This window comes from Phaethon aethereus, assembly GCF_964289735.1.
Source record: "Phaethon aethereus genome assembly, chromosome: 14".
NCBI classification, from domain to species: Eukaryota; Metazoa; Chordata; class Aves; order Phaethontiformes; family Phaethontidae; genus Phaethon; species Phaethon aethereus.
In genome coordinates, this window is record NC_138590.1 from 11319424 (window position 1) to 11338463 (window position 19040).

At 66.4% G+C, this 19040-nt stretch overlaps 4 protein-coding genes across 4 annotated transcripts; 2 read left to right on the plus strand and 2 right to left on the minus strand.

The window, feature by feature from the left end:
• Positions 1-168: 168 nt before the first annotated feature.
• FAM193B (family with sequence similarity 193 member B) lies at positions 169-8755 on the minus strand (the record flags this gene model as incomplete). The annotated part of the gene is given in 11 exon segments (XM_082006183.1): positions 169-577; positions 672-747; positions 843-1869; positions 2407-2643; positions 3047-3242; positions 4229-4643; positions 4906-5115; positions 5313-5535; positions 6234-6473; positions 8422-8706; positions 8708-8755. Coding segments are annotated over 11 exon segments (3054 nt in total). The 3' UTR covers positions 169-480.
• Positions 8756-10852: 2097 nt separating this feature from the next.
• On the plus strand, positions 10853-14497 carry LOC309410120 (lateral signaling target protein 2 homolog; the record flags this gene model as incomplete). Its single annotated transcript, XM_082006459.1, has 12 exons — positions 10853-10894; positions 11638-11778; positions 11854-12359; positions 12442-12531; positions 12610-12699; positions 12822-12923; positions 13016-13264; positions 13370-13497; positions 13573-13686; positions 13861-13947; positions 14171-14283; positions 14366-14497. 12 exons carry the CDS (start codon positions 10853-10855, stop codon positions 14495-14497), a joined length of 1794 nt encoding a protein of 597 aa, XP_081862585.1.
• A 957-nt stretch (positions 14498-15454) lies between these two features.
• On the plus strand, positions 15455-16406 carry MXD3 (MAX dimerization protein 3; the record flags this gene model as incomplete). The annotated part of the gene is made up of 5 exons (XM_082006398.1): positions 15455-15624; positions 15707-15736; positions 15826-15940; positions 16046-16211; positions 16297-16406. 5 exons carry the CDS (start codon positions 15455-15457, stop codon positions 16404-16406), a joined length of 591 nt encoding a protein of 196 aa, XP_081862524.1.
• Positions 16407-17144: 738 nt separating this feature from the next.
• On the minus strand, positions 17145-18886 carry PRELID1 (PRELI domain containing 1; the record flags this gene model as incomplete). The annotated part of the gene is made up of 5 exons (XM_082005955.1): positions 17145-17281; positions 17731-17809; positions 18087-18200; positions 18278-18503; positions 18795-18886. The coding sequence occupies 5 exons, from the start codon at positions 18884-18886 to the stop codon at positions 17145-17147; spliced, it is 648 nt and encodes a 215-aa protein (XP_081862081.1).
• Positions 18887-19040: the final 154 nt, after the last annotated feature.

Below are 19040 nucleotides of genomic sequence, written 5' to 3' on the forward strand. Positions count from 1 at the left end.
GTAAATCTCGCGCGACAGAAGTGACGCCTACGGGGACGGGCGCTGTCGCCTAGCAACGCGGGAGAGCGCGCCACGCCCACCCGCGCGGGGCCCGACGGGTCGCCTCGATGGCCAAACTTCCGCAGAAGGCACATTGCGGCTCCCCCCGCGCCTCCGGACGCAGCACAAAGCAGCAGACAGCGGGGTTTAAATAAAATAAAAAATTAAAAAGTTCTTTATTGGGTCCAGCACGGTCCTTCCCCGCGCGCGTAGGGGGCCGGGCGCCCGCGGAGAGGGGGACGGGACGGCCGGGGTCAGCCCGCGGGGCGGGGCAGGAGCGGGATGGGGGGAAACCCCGGGGGTCCCCGCGGGGCAGGAGAGCACCGGGAGCCCCCCCCGCGGAGGGGACCCCACCGAGGTGAGGCGGGGGCCCGCGGGGCAGGGCAAGGGGCACAGTGAGGAGAGGCAGGCGGCCATGGGTGCAGGGTGGCTCCCCGCACCTCACTGGGCTGCGCTGGAAGTGGTTTTCTTCAGGGTGAAGTTGGTCCAGTTCACTGCCACCTTCTGCCGCGTCTGCTTGGCCGAGTCCAGGCAGAACCTGGCAGGGAGAGGACAGCCCTGGTCAGCCTCCAGCCCCTCCCTGTCCCCCCAGCCCCGCTGGCAGGGCTCGGCCCCCTGGGGAGTCCCCTCACCGCTTGAAATACTCCACTTCTCTGTCAGTCTCGTCCATCTCCACCCCGTCCAGGTCCTTGGGCAGGAACACATCATCTGACAAAGCAGAGGAGCAGAGAGAGGGTCAGCGCTGCCAGACGGGCAGGGGCTGCCCTGCGGATGGCAGCACAGGCTGCACTCCCGGCACTCACCAATCGAGGTATTGGATTTCTCCACCTTGTTCCGGCTCTTCCTGCTCTTGCCCTTGGGCTGGGGGGAACCCCCCAGGGCAGGGGAGGCAGGCAGCTGCCGGTCCCCTGCGGCCAAGGCAGGCAGCTGCTGCTGTGCCAGCTCTGGCAGCTCCGCTTTGCCCTCTCCCCTCCGGCCTTTGCATTCGCTGCTTCTCTCCTTCTCCAGCCTGGTGCCACCGCAGCCCCACAGCTGCCCCTTGCCACTCTCCCCTGGCTCAGCACAGCTGCCAGCCCGCTGCGGCTCCGGTGTGCCAGCCTTGGAAGGGTGCTTGGTTCCCAGCACCTGCCCCTTCACAGCAGGGCTCTCCAGCCGGGCCTGGCCACTGGGCACCGCAGCAGCACCCTCCCCTTTCTTCGCCTGCCCGCTCTGACGCTTGTTCTTCCGCTGCCGGCTCCCAGCAGGCACTGGCTCCAGCAGCTCCGGCCCCTTGAGCTGCGGTCCCTCCTTGGGCTCCAGGCTCAGCCCGCTGCCATCCACAGCAGAGTCCGCAGCCTTGGACTGCACCCAGATCATGCGGGAGAGGCTGGGCACGGCACTGAGTCGCTTCACCACACCGTTCTCGGCCGCCGGGGCTGGCGGCGGCTCTCCAGGCCCCTCGCCCCATCGGGGGCCCAGTTCTCCCCGCAGCAGCGCGTGGCTCTTGGCAGGGCCCAGGCTGAGCGGGGCCAGGGCCAGGTCTATGTCCTGCAGGTCGGAGGAGCCATTGAGGTGGGAGAGCAGGTTCTTCTGCTCCAGGACAGCTGCCTTCTTGGGGAAGTCGTTGACATCCAGGTTGAGGTCGTAGACGCTGAAGCTGGCCCGGATGGAGTCCTTGATGGTGTTCTTGATCTCCTGCAGCCTGCTGCTGAGGAAGCTGTTTACCCGCTCCAGCTCCAGCTCTGGCCACTCCAGCAGCTTCTCCTCGGCTGGCTCCCTGGCCTGGCTAGCTGCAGGGGCACGCTCTGCCCGCTTCTGGGCCTCTGCCTCCAGCTGGGCTTTCTCCTTCTCCTGCAACACAGGTGCCACGAGGATCAGTGGCCTGGGCCACAGAGCCACAGGCACAGGCCACGGCTGTGCACCAGCTTTGTCAGGCAGCAAAACAAAGGGCTGGTGCTTAGCATAGCCACCCCACACCTTCCACAGCCCCCAAACTGTCACATGCCCTCTGCAGGCACTGCACCAGCTACCACACTGCACACTGAACACTGCTCTGGGCACGAGGCACCAGCACAAGCATCACAGCACTGCCTCTCCCTGCCACAGCACACGTTGTTTGTCAGAGATGTAGCATGGAGCAGATAGGACAGTGCAGCTCAAAGCGCCCCAGAGGGCTGGACCACCCTCTGCAGGAACAGAGGAAGGGGAAGCCCTGCATGGAGCCGGGCACCGCTGTCACCTCAGGGGAGAGGGCAACAAAGCACACAAAGTTCAAGACACCAAATGGATGTGAGGGAAAGAAGAGAAAGCCCTGCAAGGGGCACAGCCTTGCCCTAACCTTCCTCCTGCAGCCTGTCCTGGCCAACGCTTCCCTGTGCCCAGCCTCACCTTCTTCTTCTGCTTGTGCCGTGCTCTCTTGGCTGCCTTGGCACTGTTCAAGGGCTTGGGCTCTGTGCTGTTGATGTAGTCCAGTAGCTCGTCCACGTTGCGGTGGTCCACAGCAGGCTCTCCTGAGCTGCTGTTGTGTCCTAGTTTCTGCGGCAGCTCCTCTTTCCTCTTGGTGAGGCGCGAACGCAGCTTCTCCCGGATCTCAGCATAGTTGCGGCTCGTGGGAGCGGCCGGGGGCTGCGGAAGGCAAGCGCTGTCAGCCAGGCAGGCACGCGAAGCCAGTGTGACGCGCAGGCAGCCCTGGCTCCCCCACCGACCTCTCCAACCGCTCCCTTCCCCGAGGCCTCAGCGAGACAAGTCGGCACAGCCCCCACTGAACTCTTTTCCACCGCGAAGCCACAGGGTTTGGCTGGCTGCGCCAAGCCCCAGGGCTGGGCAGGCGGCTGCGAGTCGGGAGCAAGGGGACCAGCAGGCTGATGAGGCAGGATGGAAATGAAGGGGGGTGTATGCACAAGCCAGCAGGGAACAGCCGTGGCCAGACCTGCCCACCTCCACACTCTCAGTACACGGACCGTGCAATGTCTCACCGCAGAGCGGAGAGCAAGGACTGGGGATGGCTGCAGACCAGACCCTCACTCACCGCATTGTGGCCGAAGAACTCACAGTAGCAGCAGTCACAGAACTTCCCATCTTTCTGGTTGGTGGAGGAGGAGGTGCAGGAACTGCGCTCTGAGCTGCTGTCCTCGTCCTCCCCAAGCCCCTCATCTGCCTCGCATGGCTGCGGTGGGTGGCAGCTGGTACCGTTTGGGAATTTGTGTCCTTTGCAAGAGGAGTCCCTGAGGAGAAGGGGAGAAGGACGAGAGGTGAGCGGGAACCAGGGGTCTCAAAAATTGCCCCACACTACACGTGCAGGAGCACCCCTCCCAGGGCAGCCTGTGCCCAAGCAGAAGGATTTGCAGGGCAGACAAACCCCCTCCCCTGCATTCTCCTCCTCCTGGGGAGATGCCAGAGGAGCCCACGGCAGAAGATGTCTGTAGCTCCTCGCCCCCCAGGGCCTCTGGCAGGCAGGACGCTGGCGCACCAGAGCTCCAGAAAGCAGCGTCCCCCTGCCAGGCCACAAGCTGATTCCAGGGCAGGGAGCGGTACTCACTGGGGGCAGAAGGTAGCACAGGTGAGAAACGCTGGAACTGCATGCAGCTGCCAGACATCCCCACGTACAGGCAGGCCCGGCTCCCACAGGCACAGACTACCCAGCTCAGAGACAGGGAGGCCAGGGCTCGGCCCACAGCACCATTCCTCAAGCTCCAGCTTGGGACCTGGCTGGCCCTTCGCAGGGAGCGCTAATCAGTGGAGAGGAACCAGCACCCGCAACTCAGCATGCTCTCTTCCAGGGCACAGGCAGCCCAGAGAGGGCCAGGGGAGCAGGCGAGCAGAACAAGTCCACAGGCTTCATCTTCTTGAGGACCTTTGCTCAGTGCCACAGCTGCCCGACGGGTCTCACTGACAAAGGTCCTGTCGGCCAACAGCAGGTTGACCGGGCGGTTCCTTTTAGCTGGAGGAGGAGCAAGCACAGTCTCTTCTGCACCACAGTACTAAAGGACAACCGCAGGGAGAAGACACGTGTGGAGACAAAGAGCTCAACCCTCAGAAACCAGGGGTCTGCAGCAGCAGAACTGGCCCGCAAACACAGTGGCTCTCTGCACCACCACGCCAGGGCAGCTGGTCCCTCCGCGGGGAAAAGCACATCCACGGGCAGGGGTGGGAGAAAGGGTGCATGGTCCAGCAAGGAGAAGCTGGAAGCAGGCAGGGCTCCTCTACTCACCTGTTCGTGCTGGGCAGCTGGTGGGAGGCGGGAGGAGGGATGAGCGAAGTGCTGCAGTGCCCGTTGCAGGGATGAGTGCAGCCCGACAGCGGAGGCGGCATCTTCAGCAGCGGCACGTTGGCAGGGGGCAGGTGAGGGCTCTTACATGACCCCGGGCTGTGTGAGACGGTACCAGTGGGAGGAGACTCGGATGCCGGCTTCGGGGCTGCCGCCTGCACGCTGGGAGCAGGGAAGAGTGCAGCCTGTGGGGAGGTGCCCAGCGGGACATGGGGGGGGGAGCCGAAGGGCCCCGGATGCGCAGGCATCTGCTTGGAGGAGATCAGCGCTGGCAGCTGGGAGGGGAGGCCGGTGGGACTGTTGGGAGGAGCAGTGAGGTCCGAGTGCTGATGATGCTCTGAGGAGTGGAAGGCCTCACCTGCAGAGGGGCAGAGACAGTCAGACACCAGCTGTCCCACACAGGCCAGGCCCAGGCTTGGAGCCACCCACCACCTCTGCATAGGCTGCTTCTCAAGCCATGCCATCCCTGCTCGCAAGGGGCCTCGGCAGCACTCCGTCTTCCCTGCAGCATTCAGCCCCGCTCCATGGAGAGCAAAGCAAGGGGAAGGTGCTGGGGCAGCAAGGGCTGCATGGAGCAGTGGGCTGGGAGGAGAAGGCCGGCCCTGCCCCCAGGCACGCACCTGGCGGGGTGGCCCTCCGGCACATGCTTTTGAACTGCTTCGGCAGCGTCTTGCAGAAGTCGAGTGAGGTAGGCAGAGGCGAGCCCGGGGCAGCGCTGCTGGAGGTGGGGGAGGCTGCATGGCTGTAGGGACAGGCCTTGAGCCCCGGCGCCACGGCAGGCGCCTGGCTGGCGCACTCCGGAGAGAGAGCAAGGCCGGGGTGCTTGTCGCCTGGAAGGAAAGCAGAGCTAGGGCTGGCTCCCAGCACTCTCTACCTTTGCAAAGGGACCCCGGCATCCCATTGGCACTGGCATTCAGAGGCCCAGCCTGCCTACCCCTGCCCACCAGCTGGGTGCCCACAAGAAAACCACCAAAGCCAAGGATGGGGCAGAAAGCTCTGCTCAACCCCACAGCCAGCTTCAACTCACCTAGTGCAGCAGGGGGGGCCCCGAGGGGGCTGCCCTGTGCGGCCCCATTGGTGTGCTGTGAGTTCCAGAGGCCCGAGAGCTTGTGAGCAGACAAGAAAGAGCTGGGGTCCCAGTCCCCTGAGTTCCCATGGCATGAGGAAGAAGAAGAGGAGGAGGAGGAGGAAGAGGAGTGGGAGCCACCCCCACAAGACTGCGACTTGCAGGATGTGTGGGATAACGAGACCTGGCAAGGAAAACACAGAGTGAAGCAACAGCAGGCTGGGAGGGGAGGCCCTTGACCCCAGGGCAGCGGCACTGAGACCCACTCCACTGCCCTAAGGCAGGGGCTCAGCACACAGGAACTGCTCCTGTCACTGTCTCAGGGGTGGCAAACAGCCCGTCCATCCAACCGCAACACAGCCTGGCTCGAGGGCTCCCGCCAGCATGGCTGTGCCAAGGGCCACACGCCTGCTCTGGTCCCGCTCAAACTAGTCCAGGGTTAAATAAAGCCACGCAGGAGGGAGCTTCTCTTCCCCTGAGCTCCACGCACACACAGGCAAGCACTTGTCCTGGCACACGCTGCCGCCCTGGGGAGACCCGACGTAACAGCATGGACCAGCCTTGGGGCCAGAGGGGGGACACGGCACAACACACAGTGGAGCAGGGCTGGCAGAGAAGCAGCAGCTCCAACGTAACACAGGCTGCTGGACAAGACTCTATGGCGCTGTGCTCTGCCCCACCATGGTCTCACCCCAAGGAGCCGGCAGCAGCCCTGCGGAGGGTAGCATGGCTGCAGCGAGCAGCGAGGCTGGGATGTCCGAGGCACTCAGCTCTGAGGGAGAAGGGGACCCGCACACCCAGCCAGCACCATAGGGTGGTCAACGCCATGGTCCCAGGAGTCACAGCCCCGGCCTTTCCAACCCCAGCTCCGTAACAGCTTACCGCCAGGGCCTGCTCCTGCACTGCCCGCCGCTCTTCCTCCTCCACACTCTTTCGGCAGCTCTGGCAGATCCACAGTGGCATTTCTCCCAGGAGGTTCTGCACAAGCGTTGGCACGAAGTCCGGTGGCAGCCTCTCGTCCGGGGAAACCAGCCCATTGTGGGACGGCCCTCCCCAGTCCTTGCGCTCCCGGTGACAGAGCAGGCAGCATGTTTGCACTGACTGGTTGGCAGTGGGCAACACCTGCAGGACACACAGACCACGAGTCACCCCGAGGCATAACCTGTCGCATGGCAGGGCCCTGGGTTGGTGCAGGTGCAGATGAGGCAGCAAATGAGACCTCAGGACGGTGACACCAAACCAGAGAATATCTTGTAGGCTACATGTGGGACTGCACCTTCTCCCACTGGAGGAGAGCAGCGTCGGGCTGCCCAGCTGCTGCCAGCCTGCCATGTGCCAACTGGGAGCATTTTCAGCCCTTGGGAAGATCACACCGTGTTAAAGAGCCAGTCCCACCACCAGCACACCAGGCTGGGACGCCACCAGCAGCTTCCACTCGCACCTCCAGTACACTGGAACTAAGGGAACTTGCAGGACAAAGCAAGACCCACAGAAATCACCACATAGGGATACGAAGGGGGTCTGGCAGCCACAACGCCCCTCCTCACCCACCGCAGACGCCCCACTGTGTTACTCAAGAGCCCCAGGCCCTCCCTCCCGCTTCTTTGTTCTGCGCAGCCGGCAGCACAGATGCTCTGGGGTGGGGTGCGGCCCCCGGAGTTGCTTTGCAGTCTCCCCGTGCCAGGCAGCCAGGTTGGGGCTTCCCGCCTGGCACTGCGGCAGGAGCCGGGCCACAGCACACGGGCTCGCCAGAGGCCTGACAGCCGTGACGAGCCCAGCGTGGCGCAGGCGAGGGGGCCCCCATTGTCTGCCACCACGGCGGGGCCCTGCGACAATGAGCCACACATTGAACTGCTGCTGTGAAACAGATGGCGTCTCCCAGGCTCAAGGTGAAGCAAAGGTCAGAGGCCAAGGAGAGCAGAGCGGGGGCAGAGCTCCCTTGCCCACCCGCCTGGCCAGCCACAGGGAGGAGGTGGCTCCCAGGCCACCCCGTGTCTCAGCAAGGGCAGACACGGCCACCACCACGCACAGTGGGCAAAGAACAGCTCTCCCCAACACACTCAGGGCATCCAAACCCGGGGCCCACCCTCAGGCTCCCTGCCCACGACCCAGTGTGGGCAGCGGCAGCCAGGCCCATAGAGGGACGTCAGGCAACAACAGGCGCGGGAGCCAGCCCACAACCTGTTCAGCAGATGCTCAAGCCACCTGCCATCGCCCCGTGGCAGGGCTGGACCCTCCCGCAAGAAGGAGCTGTGGGAACACTCCCTTGAAGCACGCTACACCGCCCGGGCAAGCACGCCTGTCCCCAAGCACCAAGCGCACACAGGTCTCCTGAGCAGACCTGCAAGATCTCCCCACACACAGGGACGGGGTAAGGGGCACACAGAGCCTGGGGCTGGAAGAGCTCTTTGCTCTCATGCTGCTGGTCGTGCTGGGGGAGTAGCATGCAATGGTGGGGCACAGGCTCACTGTCTGGTTCACCCTCCTCAGCAAAGGCTGAGATCAGTTGTCCCTAACTGCTGGAAGAGATGAGCCCCCGGGATGCTACAGACCAGTGGGAGCCCCCAACACCCCGGCAATCTGCCAGAGCATCCCAAAGTCCTGCTGCAGCTCAGCACATCCGCAGCCCAAGGCCACAAGCCAGCTCCACCACCCAGCCCAGCAAAGCCAGGAGCAGGCCTTGCCCATGCACCCATCCCAGCCCCACGTGTGCCCCAGGATGCTGTAAAAAGTGCCTCCTACATCCCAAGGCAGCCAAGCCCCCCAAGAAAAGCGCTTGGACTTCACCTCCCACCTTCCCCATTCACCTCAGCGTGGGTCCCCCACCACCACGATGCACCCCAAGAGTCTGGCTCCACCGGGGCTTCCCCAACACCACCCCTGAAGATGCAGAGGATCCTCCAAAACCAGGAGGAGGGAGATGGGGAGCACCAGGGCCTGAAGGCAGGGGTGCCTCAGGGATGCTCCGAAGCCGGGGTTGGTGCGGGGATAGGGTAGGGCCCGGGAGGGGCCTGAATCTGAAATCCCCTCATAGACAGCCCCTTCCCCGCTGCAGGGCCTAACCCGGTACCTGAGCGGTGGCTCTACCCGGCTCCCCGCTGCTGCCCGCCGTCACCACCACCTCAGGCGGGGCGGGCGGTTCCGGTGGCGGCGGCGGCGGCGGAGGAGGGGGAGGACCAGCGTCGGAACCCCCCACCCTCTCACGGCGAGGCCCGGAGCCGCCACCCGCCGCCACCGCCGCCGCCGCTGTTGCCTTGTTCCGCCTGCGAGTCATGGCGAGCGCGGCCCGCCGCCCGCCGCAGCCAGGACAACAGCCAATATGGCGGCGCGGCCCGTCCAGCCCCTGCCCGGGGGGGAAGGAGGGAGGGGGGAAAGGCCCGGCTAGGTGAAGCTGCTGCCGCCATTTTGCGAGAGGGCAGCAACGCGCGACAGCGCGCCACCTGGCGGCGGGGAGGTGGCGGCGCCGTCGCGACCCGCGGCTCCACCTTTTTTTTCCACTCCCACGGGTCCTAAAGAGTGCCGGTCCCTTCGGGGCGTTCCAGCCCCAGACACCGCTCCCCCGCAGCCCAGCCCTGGCACAACCGTACCCCCATTGAGGATGAGCAGCACACTACCCACTGCTCCGGTCTTTCTGGCGGTGCAGTACTCCACAATGCACGCTTGGGTTCCAGCCCCTCTGGTCCCTGTCCCCATGTAACAGAGTCTTGGCACCTTGAGTGCATTCCAGCACGGCAGCAGTCTCAGCCCCAGACACGCAGCCACGTGTGGGTTTGTAGCTCCCCCATACCCCAGTCCTGGCACACTGGTACCCCCAGTCCATTGCAGCTGGGCAGCATGCTGCCCTGGCCTTCCTGCATGACCCAAGGTGCACATGTGGGTTTCCAGCCCCTCTGTTCCCTGTCCCCGAGTAACAATGCCCTGGTTGCCTCCTGGCCGTGCAGCGCCATGCTCAGCATCACGGCATCCTTGGAGCTGCATGACCCTGACCAGATAGGGCAAGGCCTGCATGCTGCACCCAGTGCCCTGGTCCCAGGGCAGGCCTCCCCTGCTCACCCTGTGCAGCACAGTGCAGCTGTGCAGCGTGGTGCCCACTGCCCCAGCCTTCCCACTGCTGCCTGAACCCAGGCGGGGGTTCACTGCCCCTCTGTGCAGTCCCCAGTGCACCAGGGCCTGCAGCCCTGGGTTGTACCCCCGGGGTGACCCCTAGAGAGCTGGGGGCTGGCTCAGCCCCTCACCTCTCTGCCAGTCTTGGTGCCACACATCACCCCAAAACTCTCCATCATGGCATTGGTCTGCGTCAGGCCAGGCCTCGCTCCACACCACACCTCGTGTCACCGGAGCTGCGTTCCTGTGGTGGGGCAGAGGGTGGTGCTGGTGACACAGGGACACATCAAGCACTTGGCCACCGAGGAAAGCCCACTGTGCCCCAAAAATGCCGTGGCAGTGCTGCCCACAGCTGTGGGACAGGCAGGGCTCCAGGCTCACGGTGCACACAGGGGTCCCCAGCAATGGGGAGGCAGGACATGCTGCCCAGCCAAGACCAGAGCCAGAGCCCATGGGGACACGAGGAGCCCCAGCACTGGGGCCAGCCCTGCATCCGAAACCAGCCGGCTCCTGGTTGCTGTGTGGCTGCTGTGACTCAGGGACTTCCTCAAGCCGAGGTGGTGCCACCATGTTTATTTAATCCTCCTCGGTGGATTTTTTACCTCTGAATCCACCCCATTAGGCTTTCAGCCACCTGAATTATCGGCACCCACATCCTGTGACCAACAGTGCCAGGCCTGGCACGGCGTGGGAGCAGCCACCTCCTCTGGCATGGCCAGGGCAGCTTGCCATGCCCAGCGCCCCGAGCACCCCCCAGGACCCCCCGTTGGCCACTCAGACCCTTCTACGCCCACCCAGGACCTGCTTTGCCCCCCTCCCGCAGCAGCATCCCGCTCTGCACCCCACGCCCTGCACAGCCCATGCAGCAGAGAGCAGGCAGGTGCCTGCGGTGCTTCCCCCTGGTGCCCCCCATCCGCCCGAGGATGCTCGGGGCTGGGGTGTCTGGGGCCGGATCTCAGGATGTCCCTGTCCCTGGAAGGTCCGGCTCCGGAGGCTGTGGGGAGAGGGGAACCGGGAGAGAAGAGGCAGGGAACTGGGAGGGGAGGGCTCGGGCATCGGGAAGGAAGAACCGGGAGCCTAGGGGTTGCAGTCGGGAACTGGAGCCAGGAACCGAGACCGGGGGGCGGCACCGGGAAGGGGACCGGGGACAGCCGGCGGGGGCACCCTGCCCGGCCCGCCACAAGGGAACCGGTCCGTCGAGAGGTCGCCGCCTCCCGGCCCCCGGCAGCGGGAGAGCCCCGTGTCCCGCCGCTGGCCGGGGGCCGGTCCGCCGGCTCGTCCCGGTGCCGGGCGGACACCGCCCCGGTCCGCCCCCGGGCGGTGCCCGGTGCCGGCCCGCCCCGTCGGCGAGCGGCGGGCGCGGGGAGCCGGGCGGCGGCAGAGCTGCGGGGCGCGCCATGCTGCCCGCCGCCCTCCGCCGCTGGCTGCGCCGGCCCAAGGTGAGAGCGGGGAGTTGCGCCGGGACCGCCCCCCGCCCCGTCGGGGCTGCCCGGGGGCTCCGTCGGCATCGGGCGCAGGGGGGCGGCGGGGCCCCCGGGGGCGGAGCGGGGGGAGGAAGCGGTGCCCGGCCCCGGGGCTGGGGGTGCGGCGCGGGGGTGCGGGCAGGAGCGGGCAGGACCGGGCAGCTCAGCGCCCGTCCCGGCGCCGCCCGCTCCCGGGGCGAGGAGATCCGACCCCCCCCTGCCCTGAGCCTCCCCCATCCTTCCGGCCCCACAGGGGTCTGGGGTGGGAGATGGGGCGAGGAGCGTCCCTCCGGGCGACCCGCGACCCGCCGGGGGCTCCCCGCGGACCTTTCACCTGAGCCGGTGTTTACAGCTGCGCACGGATCCGTGCCCACGCTGCCGGGATGCGGCCGAGCTTGTTCATCCTGCTCTGCCCCTGGGGAAACTGAGGCACGGGTGGGTGGGGACGGCGGCGCTCCCTGGGACCTGCCTCCCCACTTGCCCCCGTCACAGCTCAGCCGAGCCGGAGCCACTGTGGGGGTCCCACGGACCGTGACTCGCAGGCGGAATGAGTGGGTGTTCGTGGACGCGGGGCTGTCCCACAGGGGCTGGCGGCAGGGGAGCAAATCCCAGCAGCCCCCGCCCCACCTGGCTGCAGTCACGGGAGATTTGGGGTCCCCCTGGCCCAGCACCCAGAGCCACGGGGTGCTTCTGCCATCGTTCCTCCTGTCTCCCCACAGCGCTCCGACCCCCGCCTGCTCTCCCAGTTCTTCTTTGCCGATGAGAGGGTGACGCGGGTGGTGGCCGAGATCAACGGGCTGGATGCGGAGCTGGACCCGCAGCAGTACCTGGTGCTCCTCAACCAGCTCCACCTCAGCCAGGTACAGGGCAGCTCGGGCCCCGGTGTGACCCCGGTCCCCCTGGGTGGCTGTGGGTGATGTCCCTGCCCTCCCCAGGCTCACCTGCTGGCCATCCTGGAGCGGATCATGGAGGAGTGCATCCCCACGCAGCGGCACAGCCGCGACTACCTGGTCAAGTTCCCTGAGGAGCTCTTGGTGGACAACCTGGGGAACCACATGCTCTTCGCCGCTGAGGTGAGCCCGGGAATGCTCAACCGGGGCCAGCGATGGGGTCTGGCTCTCCCAGGCTGGGGGGCATTGGGTGCCAGCCAGGATGGCACACCCCACTGCGGGCTGACCCTGGGGGTAGAGGCTGTGCTGCCCCAGGTGTTGGATCCTGACGGCCCTCGGTCCTGGCAGTGTCTCCTGGCTGGCACCTTCTTGGAGGTGGAGGAGGCGGATGGGGCGCAACTGCGGCCCCAGGCCAGGAACCTGCTGTGCAGCCTGGAGCTGGTGCGGACAGTGCTGCGGGAGCAGAGCCTGAGCCAGCCTGGCTCCTACCCGGAGCCCGTCCAGGCTGTGCTTGTCCAGTTTGACCGGCTCTTCGCAGAGTTTGAGCTGAGGTGGGGGCTGGGTTTGGGGTGCTGGGGTGAGGGGGGGCTGCACCAGGGCTGGAGGAGCCTCATGGTCCCCCTGGCTCTCCAGCTATGTGTCCTCACTGGTGGCAGTGAAGTCTCCTGAGGAGATCTACCGGCAGCAGGAGATCATTGTGCTCTTCTGTGAGACAGTGGAGAGGTGAGGGGCACCGCGCAGCAGGCGGGGATGGGGCAGCATCCCAGGGCTTGGCCCCATTGTAAGAATGTTCCCTTGCAGAGCCCTGCGCCTGGGCTACCTGACCCAGGAGATGATAGATGGCTACGAACCACTGCTGATGTTCACCATCCCTCGCCTGGCCATTATCAGGTGGGTGCAGCTCCCTGGGGGGGCATCTGGGTGCTCCTCACCCTGCACCAGCCCCTTCCCCCCTCAGGGAGCTGGGGTTCTGGGCAGCCCCCCGATGTGAGCCGGGCTCTGTCCCCTCGCAGCGGCCTCCTCATCTACCCTGAGGGTCCCCTCAGCCTGGAGCAGAGCCCTGAGCAGATGTCCCGGGTCTTCAGCCCCTTCTACAACCTCCTGAAGAAGATCAGGTATGCATTGGGGGGCGATGGGTGCCCGCAGGTGGGGCCATGGGGCAGCAGTGGGACTGTGACATGGGGCTGACACTGTCCCTTCGCTGCAGGGACCTGCTGCGGGTGCTGTCGGCAGAGGAGCTCTGCCTCTTGGAGAGGAGCCTGTGCACAGCCGAATCAGAGGATCCCTGCGGTTCGGCCACCTCCCCAGCTTGGGGGGCAGCCATGCCCAGAACAGATGCCCCTGCTCGCTGGGGTCTTCTGGAGGTCCCCCGCTCCACCCCACCACCCCTCAACTGCATGGCACGGCTGGGACCACCCAGCGCGGTGGATGACCCAGGCATTGACCGGCAGTGGGGGTATGTGGAGGCCAGGGAGCGGGGCCAGGGAGGCAGATCCCTGCCCCCTGGGATGGGGACTTTTCACCCCACCCCTGGGGTAACCGTCACCTCCCCCCTGTGCAGCCCCCAGCCCCCCAGGAGCAGCCTGGGGATGGGGCTCGATGCCATCCCAGGTGCCTGCTGCTCAGAGCTGCGCTCCCGCTACAGCAGCACCAAGGACATGCTGCACACCCTCTTCGTCTGCATCTCGGGTGAGTGACCCCCCTCGCCACCCCCCAGCACCCTGACCCCCCCCAGCACCCTGACCCCCCACCCTCCCGGTGCAGGGGTGGCTGATCAGCTCCAGACCAACTTTGCTAGCGACCTGAGGAGCATCTTGAAAACAGTCTTCAAGATCGTCACCTCACAGGCAGAGCCCTCGGAGGAGCCGAGTGCCAGCCGTGAGTAACCCCCAGGACACAAGGGACGGCTCCTCCCTGCCCTGCCCAGTGCCCATCCCTTGCAAGACCAGGCCACAGCCCCAGGCATGGGGACGACGTGGCCACAGTGCCCAGACCCGTGGGGCTGAGCCCAGGCCCAGTTTGGCTGTAGCACCACAGCCCTTGTCCCCACAGAGGAAGAGGACAGTGACCTGCATGCAGCAGATGCTCCTCGCGTGGCCGATTGCCCCCTGTGCTCCAGCCCCGGGCTCCGGAGGGCAGGTAAGGGGCTGCCCCCGGGGCAGGGTGGAAGGCTGGGGCTGATCCTGCCCCCATCCTGCCAGGGAGGCTCCGGATGCCCTGGGCAGCCCCAGGCACACAGGGGCAGTTGCCGCATCCTGCCCAGGGCTGGCTCAGTGGAGCAGCCACAGGACACCTGGGGCTGGGGCCGGGGTGGTAATGGGGGCCGGGGCAGGGGGCTTTTACCAACGTGTTTGCCCAGCAGGTGCCCACCGCCTGCCCGAGTGGGTGCCGGACAGCATGTGCAGCCAGTGCTCTGCCTGCCGCTCGCCCTTCACCCTGCTGCGCCGCAGGCACCACTGCCGCAGCTGCGGGAAGGTAGGAGGGGGACGGGCTGGGGCGCATGGGGTCCCCTGGGGGTCCAGCTCTGGTCAGCCCCACTCTGACCCTCTCCCGGCAGATCTTCTGCGCCCGCTGCTCGCCACATGCCGTGGCATTGCCACACTATGGCCAACTGAAACCCGTGCGTGTCTGCTCACACTGCTACGCCGCCCACCTCTCGCCCGCGCCCCGGCACAGCCGGAGCCAGTGAGAGACTCCCCCGTGCCAGATCCGCATCCATAGGAGGCCGCAGAGCGGGAGGAAAACGGCTGCTCCAGGGCTGCTGGGCGGCTCCGTGGCCCCACGACTCCCCTCGGGGCTGGGTGGGCATGGTGGCAGGACCCCCCACTCATGGCGGTGAGACCCCGGCATGGCGGCAGCCTGCGCCCCTTGTCGGCAGGGCCGGGGCCGCGGTGGGCGCAGGACCGCCTGACCAGCGGCCACGCCCCGCTCCCGGGGAGCCGCGCGCTGCCTGCCCCGTGGCTGGAAATGTGCTTCGTGGTGTTTTTTTTCCAGGTGAACTTTGGCTGCTGCGGGCGCGGGGCAGAGTCTCCCCCCGGGGCCCGGCCTGAGGCGGCACAAACAGCTTCACGTGACGGCGGGTGCCCCGGGGCCGCCCGGGCCGGGCCGTGCCCGGGGGCCGGCCCTCGCCCGCGGGGCCCGGCGCTCCCCTCCCCTCCCCACCGCCTCCGCCCGATGGATTTTAATAAAGAGATGAACGCGCTGGGCTGGGCCCTGTCAGTTACCGGGGGGCTGGTGGGGGCAGCCGTCCCGGGGACACGCGTGGGTGCGGGGAGGTGTGTGTGGGGACGAGGGGCTGGGGACAGCGGCTGCCGTGAGTGGGCTGGGTGGCGGTGGGGGCGCACGCAGGTGCGCGCTCCCCGCTGGCTCACGTGGACACACACGCGCGCTCCGTGACCGCGCGCACACACGCAACCGATACGCCCCGCCCCGACGCGGACGCACCCTCCTCGGGGGCGTGGCCGAGCGCCGGCAGGGGCACGGTCTAGCGCCGGAGGGGCGTGTCCTGCCCCGTCCCTCCCGCCGATTCAAATTTGAAGTACGCACTTTCCCGCCCGAAGTTGTTTCCCCGCCGCGCCGACGTCAGCGCCGCGGGGCGCCCAGCAGCCAATAAGCGTGCGGCTCGGCCCGCAGCGCCCGCCCAGCCATGGAGCCGGCGGCCACCAGCCTCCAGGTGCTGCTGCAGGCGGCCGAATTCCTGGAGCGGCAGGAGCGCGCAGCGGCCGGTCCCCGGTCCCCGCTGTGCCTGGCCGGGGCCGAGCACGGCTACGCCGCGCTCTGCCCCGTGCGATCCCGCCGGGCCGTGGGCAGCGTCAGGTAAAGCGGCGGAGCTGGGGCGGGGAGGGGATGGCGGCGGCCGGTAGCGCTAGTTCTGATCCGCGTGGCGGCTCTCCCGCAGGTCGGTGCACAACGCGCTGGAGAAGCACAGGTACCGAGGCGGGCGGGGGCGGGGGGGAAGCTGGGGGTGGCCGTGCCCGTGGTCCCGCCACCCTCCCGGGGCTGACCACCGTGCCGCAGGAGAGCCCAGCTCCGGCGCTGCCTGGAGCGGCTGAAGCAGCAGGTGCCGGTGGGCGCAGGGCCGTCCCGTCCCACCACGCTGAGCCTCCTGCACCGGGCCCGGCTTCACATCCAGGTGAGGGGGGCGGCCCCGTCGCTGCTCGGGGCCCTCCGACCCGGGTCTCGGCCCTCCCGAGCGACGATGGGGCCGCCCGGCTCAGGGCTCACCGGATCCCCGCAGAGGCTGGAAGAGCAGGAGCTGCGGGCGCGGAGAGCCAAGGACCGGCTGCGCAACCGGCAGCGGAGCCTGCGGCGGCGGCTGGAGCAGCTGCTCTCACCCGCCGGCAGCGAACGGGCTCGGGCTGACAGCCTGGACTCATCCCAACTTTCGGAGCCCTCCGAGGGAGGCGAGTGAGGGCAGGGAGGGAGGCTGGGCAGGGAAGGGGAGGCTGCCAGGGTCTGATCCGGTCTTCCCCCTGCCCTGCCGCTCAGAGGATGCCGAGATAGAGGTGGATGGCACCGTGTTCAGCAGGGAGCTGCTGCCCAGCTTCGGCATGGGGAAGGACCACAGCTACTCCAGCCCGCAGAGCCCTGCATCCTGATGGCGCCCGCTGCCTGCCCTGCACTGCCTGCCTCCCTGCCCGCTGCTGCCCAAAACGCAGCCGCCGCCGGCCTAGCCACAGCTGCCTGGGTAAGGGACCACGGGTGGGGGCAAGTGACCAGCTTGTCTCCTACTGCTGAGTGGCACTGGCCATGCCACTGGGCGCACGGGCCTAGCGCTGCACCGTGGCAGCCACTGCGGGCTGTGACACGCTGCAAGAGGCACTGGAAGAGGGCCCAGCTGTCACGAGGATGCCCTCCCCCACGTGCCCCCAGGCAGGCTGGGGGCCTGGGGCTGCCCAGCATGGGTGTGGGGCAGTGCCACTCCCAGCAGACACAGCTACAGGAGGGCTCTGCCGCCCTTGGAGAGCCAGGAAGGGGAAACAAGTGTGTTCAGCAACCTGCTTTCACGCTCCTGCAGCCACCCGCCCTCTCTTGTACATACCTGACACCCTTCTAGTAAAGGCACTTGGCAAAACCCCTGCCTGTGTCTTGCCTGCAAGCCCAAATCCCTGGCAGCAGGCTGGACCTCTGTAGCAGAGGGTAGCCCCAGGCTCTGCTCTAGCCAGGCCAAACCTGGCCAAATCAGAGGTGGGAGCAGATTCTTTAATGATAATTACATCTCAGAAAGGGTCTAACAGCAGCTGATTGTCAGACTTGTACAGTTTGTTTAAAAGTATAAAATCTAAGGAGGCTCCTATCTGTTCTGGTGCAGCCGGTGCCCACCTGTGCCTGGCCCCTCACACATACTGCTTCTTCTTGGTGGCTGCCTTGCTTGCCAAATCCTTGGCTTTCTCCGTAGCAGCCAGAGCTGTCTCCTTGGCTTTCTCGGTTGCTTCCTTGGCTGTCTCCACCAGTGTTTTGGATGGAGCTTCTCCTGTAACATGGAAGTTGTTAACCCAGCCCCAGCAGGCCCCCGCCCTGCCCCAGCAAAGGAGTGTCAGCTGATGCAAGCTAGCCCAACCCTGGCCCTGTCACCTTGGGACAGAGGCAATTTCCCCATGCAGGGGGAAGCCGAGCCCAGAGCTCCTGACCTGCATGCGTCAGGGCACATCGTGACGGGGAACTACAGGCACGTGACTGCTGCCATGTTACATCCCCCTCCTGCCTGCACTCCACCCCTGCCTAGCCCTGTAAGTGCTGCCTGGCTGCTCCACTCGGGCAGAGCAGGCAGTGCCAAGACACGGGGGCAAAGGCAAGGGTCAAGGATTTCAAAGTCAGATTAATTCAAGTCATGACCTGCCCATAGACTGGAGTGTTCCTGGTGTGACCTGTAACTCCAAGAGACCCATCCCAGCCAGGCCCAGCCTACCCTCTGGTGCTCACCTTGCATTCTTGCTAGCACGTATTCAAATCCCTTAGTGCTCTTGGTCACGTTGCTTTTGAACCTGGCCAGACCAAACTCCTGCAAAGGAAGAGTCACTGAAGGTGGAAGCCCAGCTCCCTGGTCACACGTGACTCCTGGGGCTTTGTCCCATCTTGCCCAGTCCCAAATGTGTCATGGGCTCATGCCCACCAGCAGTGATGGTTCTGGGCACCCCAAGAGCTCATGAGGATGGGGGGAATGAGGGGAAAGGCTAAAAACCAGCATGGGGAAGGGGTAGAGCAGGGGGAAGCAACCGCTTTAAGGCCTCTCCAAAGAGGACGTACACAGTGCTGCTCAAGCAGTTGGCAGTGCTCACCTGGACAGCCCGCGAGACGCCAAACAGGCTGGAAGAGACCCAGGCTTCCCGCTTGACCTCGGTCCAGTTGCTGTTCTCTGGGTTCACCCGGTAGACACAGCGCTCCTCCACCACCTGCACAAGGTGCAACCCAGCTGTGGGCACTGACCAGTGCCTGCCACCCAGCCATGCGCACACCTGTGGACACCTACCATGAGACGTGCATGGTTGATGTTCCAGGTGAATGTGGTCATGGTTCGGTTCTTGGGGTCCACGATAGAGTCCTCCAGGATGTAGACGGAGTGGGCGACATTGGCCGGGAAGAAGCGCTCCGCCCAGCGGGGCATCCGGTTGGTCTTGGTCAGGAGACGCCGGGAGAGCAGCTTGTGATCTGCTGTCACCTCCCGGTGCACGATGTCTTCGGTCAGGACATGTTTGCTAAAATGGGGAAGAAAACATCAGGCCCTGCTCCTGGCCAACACCACTCTCCGGGGCTGGGAACCACCAGGTGCTGCAGAGAGGGGAAGAGGGTGGTATGAAGAGGGACCTGCTGATGTGGGGAACTCATCCCCGGAGACTCGGGGAGGGGGAGCAGAGGGCACTGTCCTCGTGGGACCCAGGAGGAAGGGCGGAAGGGGGCACCATCCCGCGGAGGACCCTTTGGACGGGGGCAGAGTCCGAGGAGATCCCGACGAGGGGCCTCGTGGGGGGGGCAGTGTCCCGGCGCACCTGTAGGGGTTGGGGTAGCGCTGCCAGAAGGCGGCGAAGACCTGGTCCCAGGGCCCCTTGAGGACGCCCAGGCTAGCGCAGTACTTCCCCATGGGCCGCCGCCGCCGCTCAGGCCCGCGCCTCCTGGGCGGCCGCCATGCGGCCTCTGCCCGCCGCCTCCGCCCGCCCCGCCTCGGCGCGCACTTCCGCCTCGCCACAGCGCACTTCCGCCGCTGGCCCCGCCCTCTCCCCTTCCCCGCCCCGCCG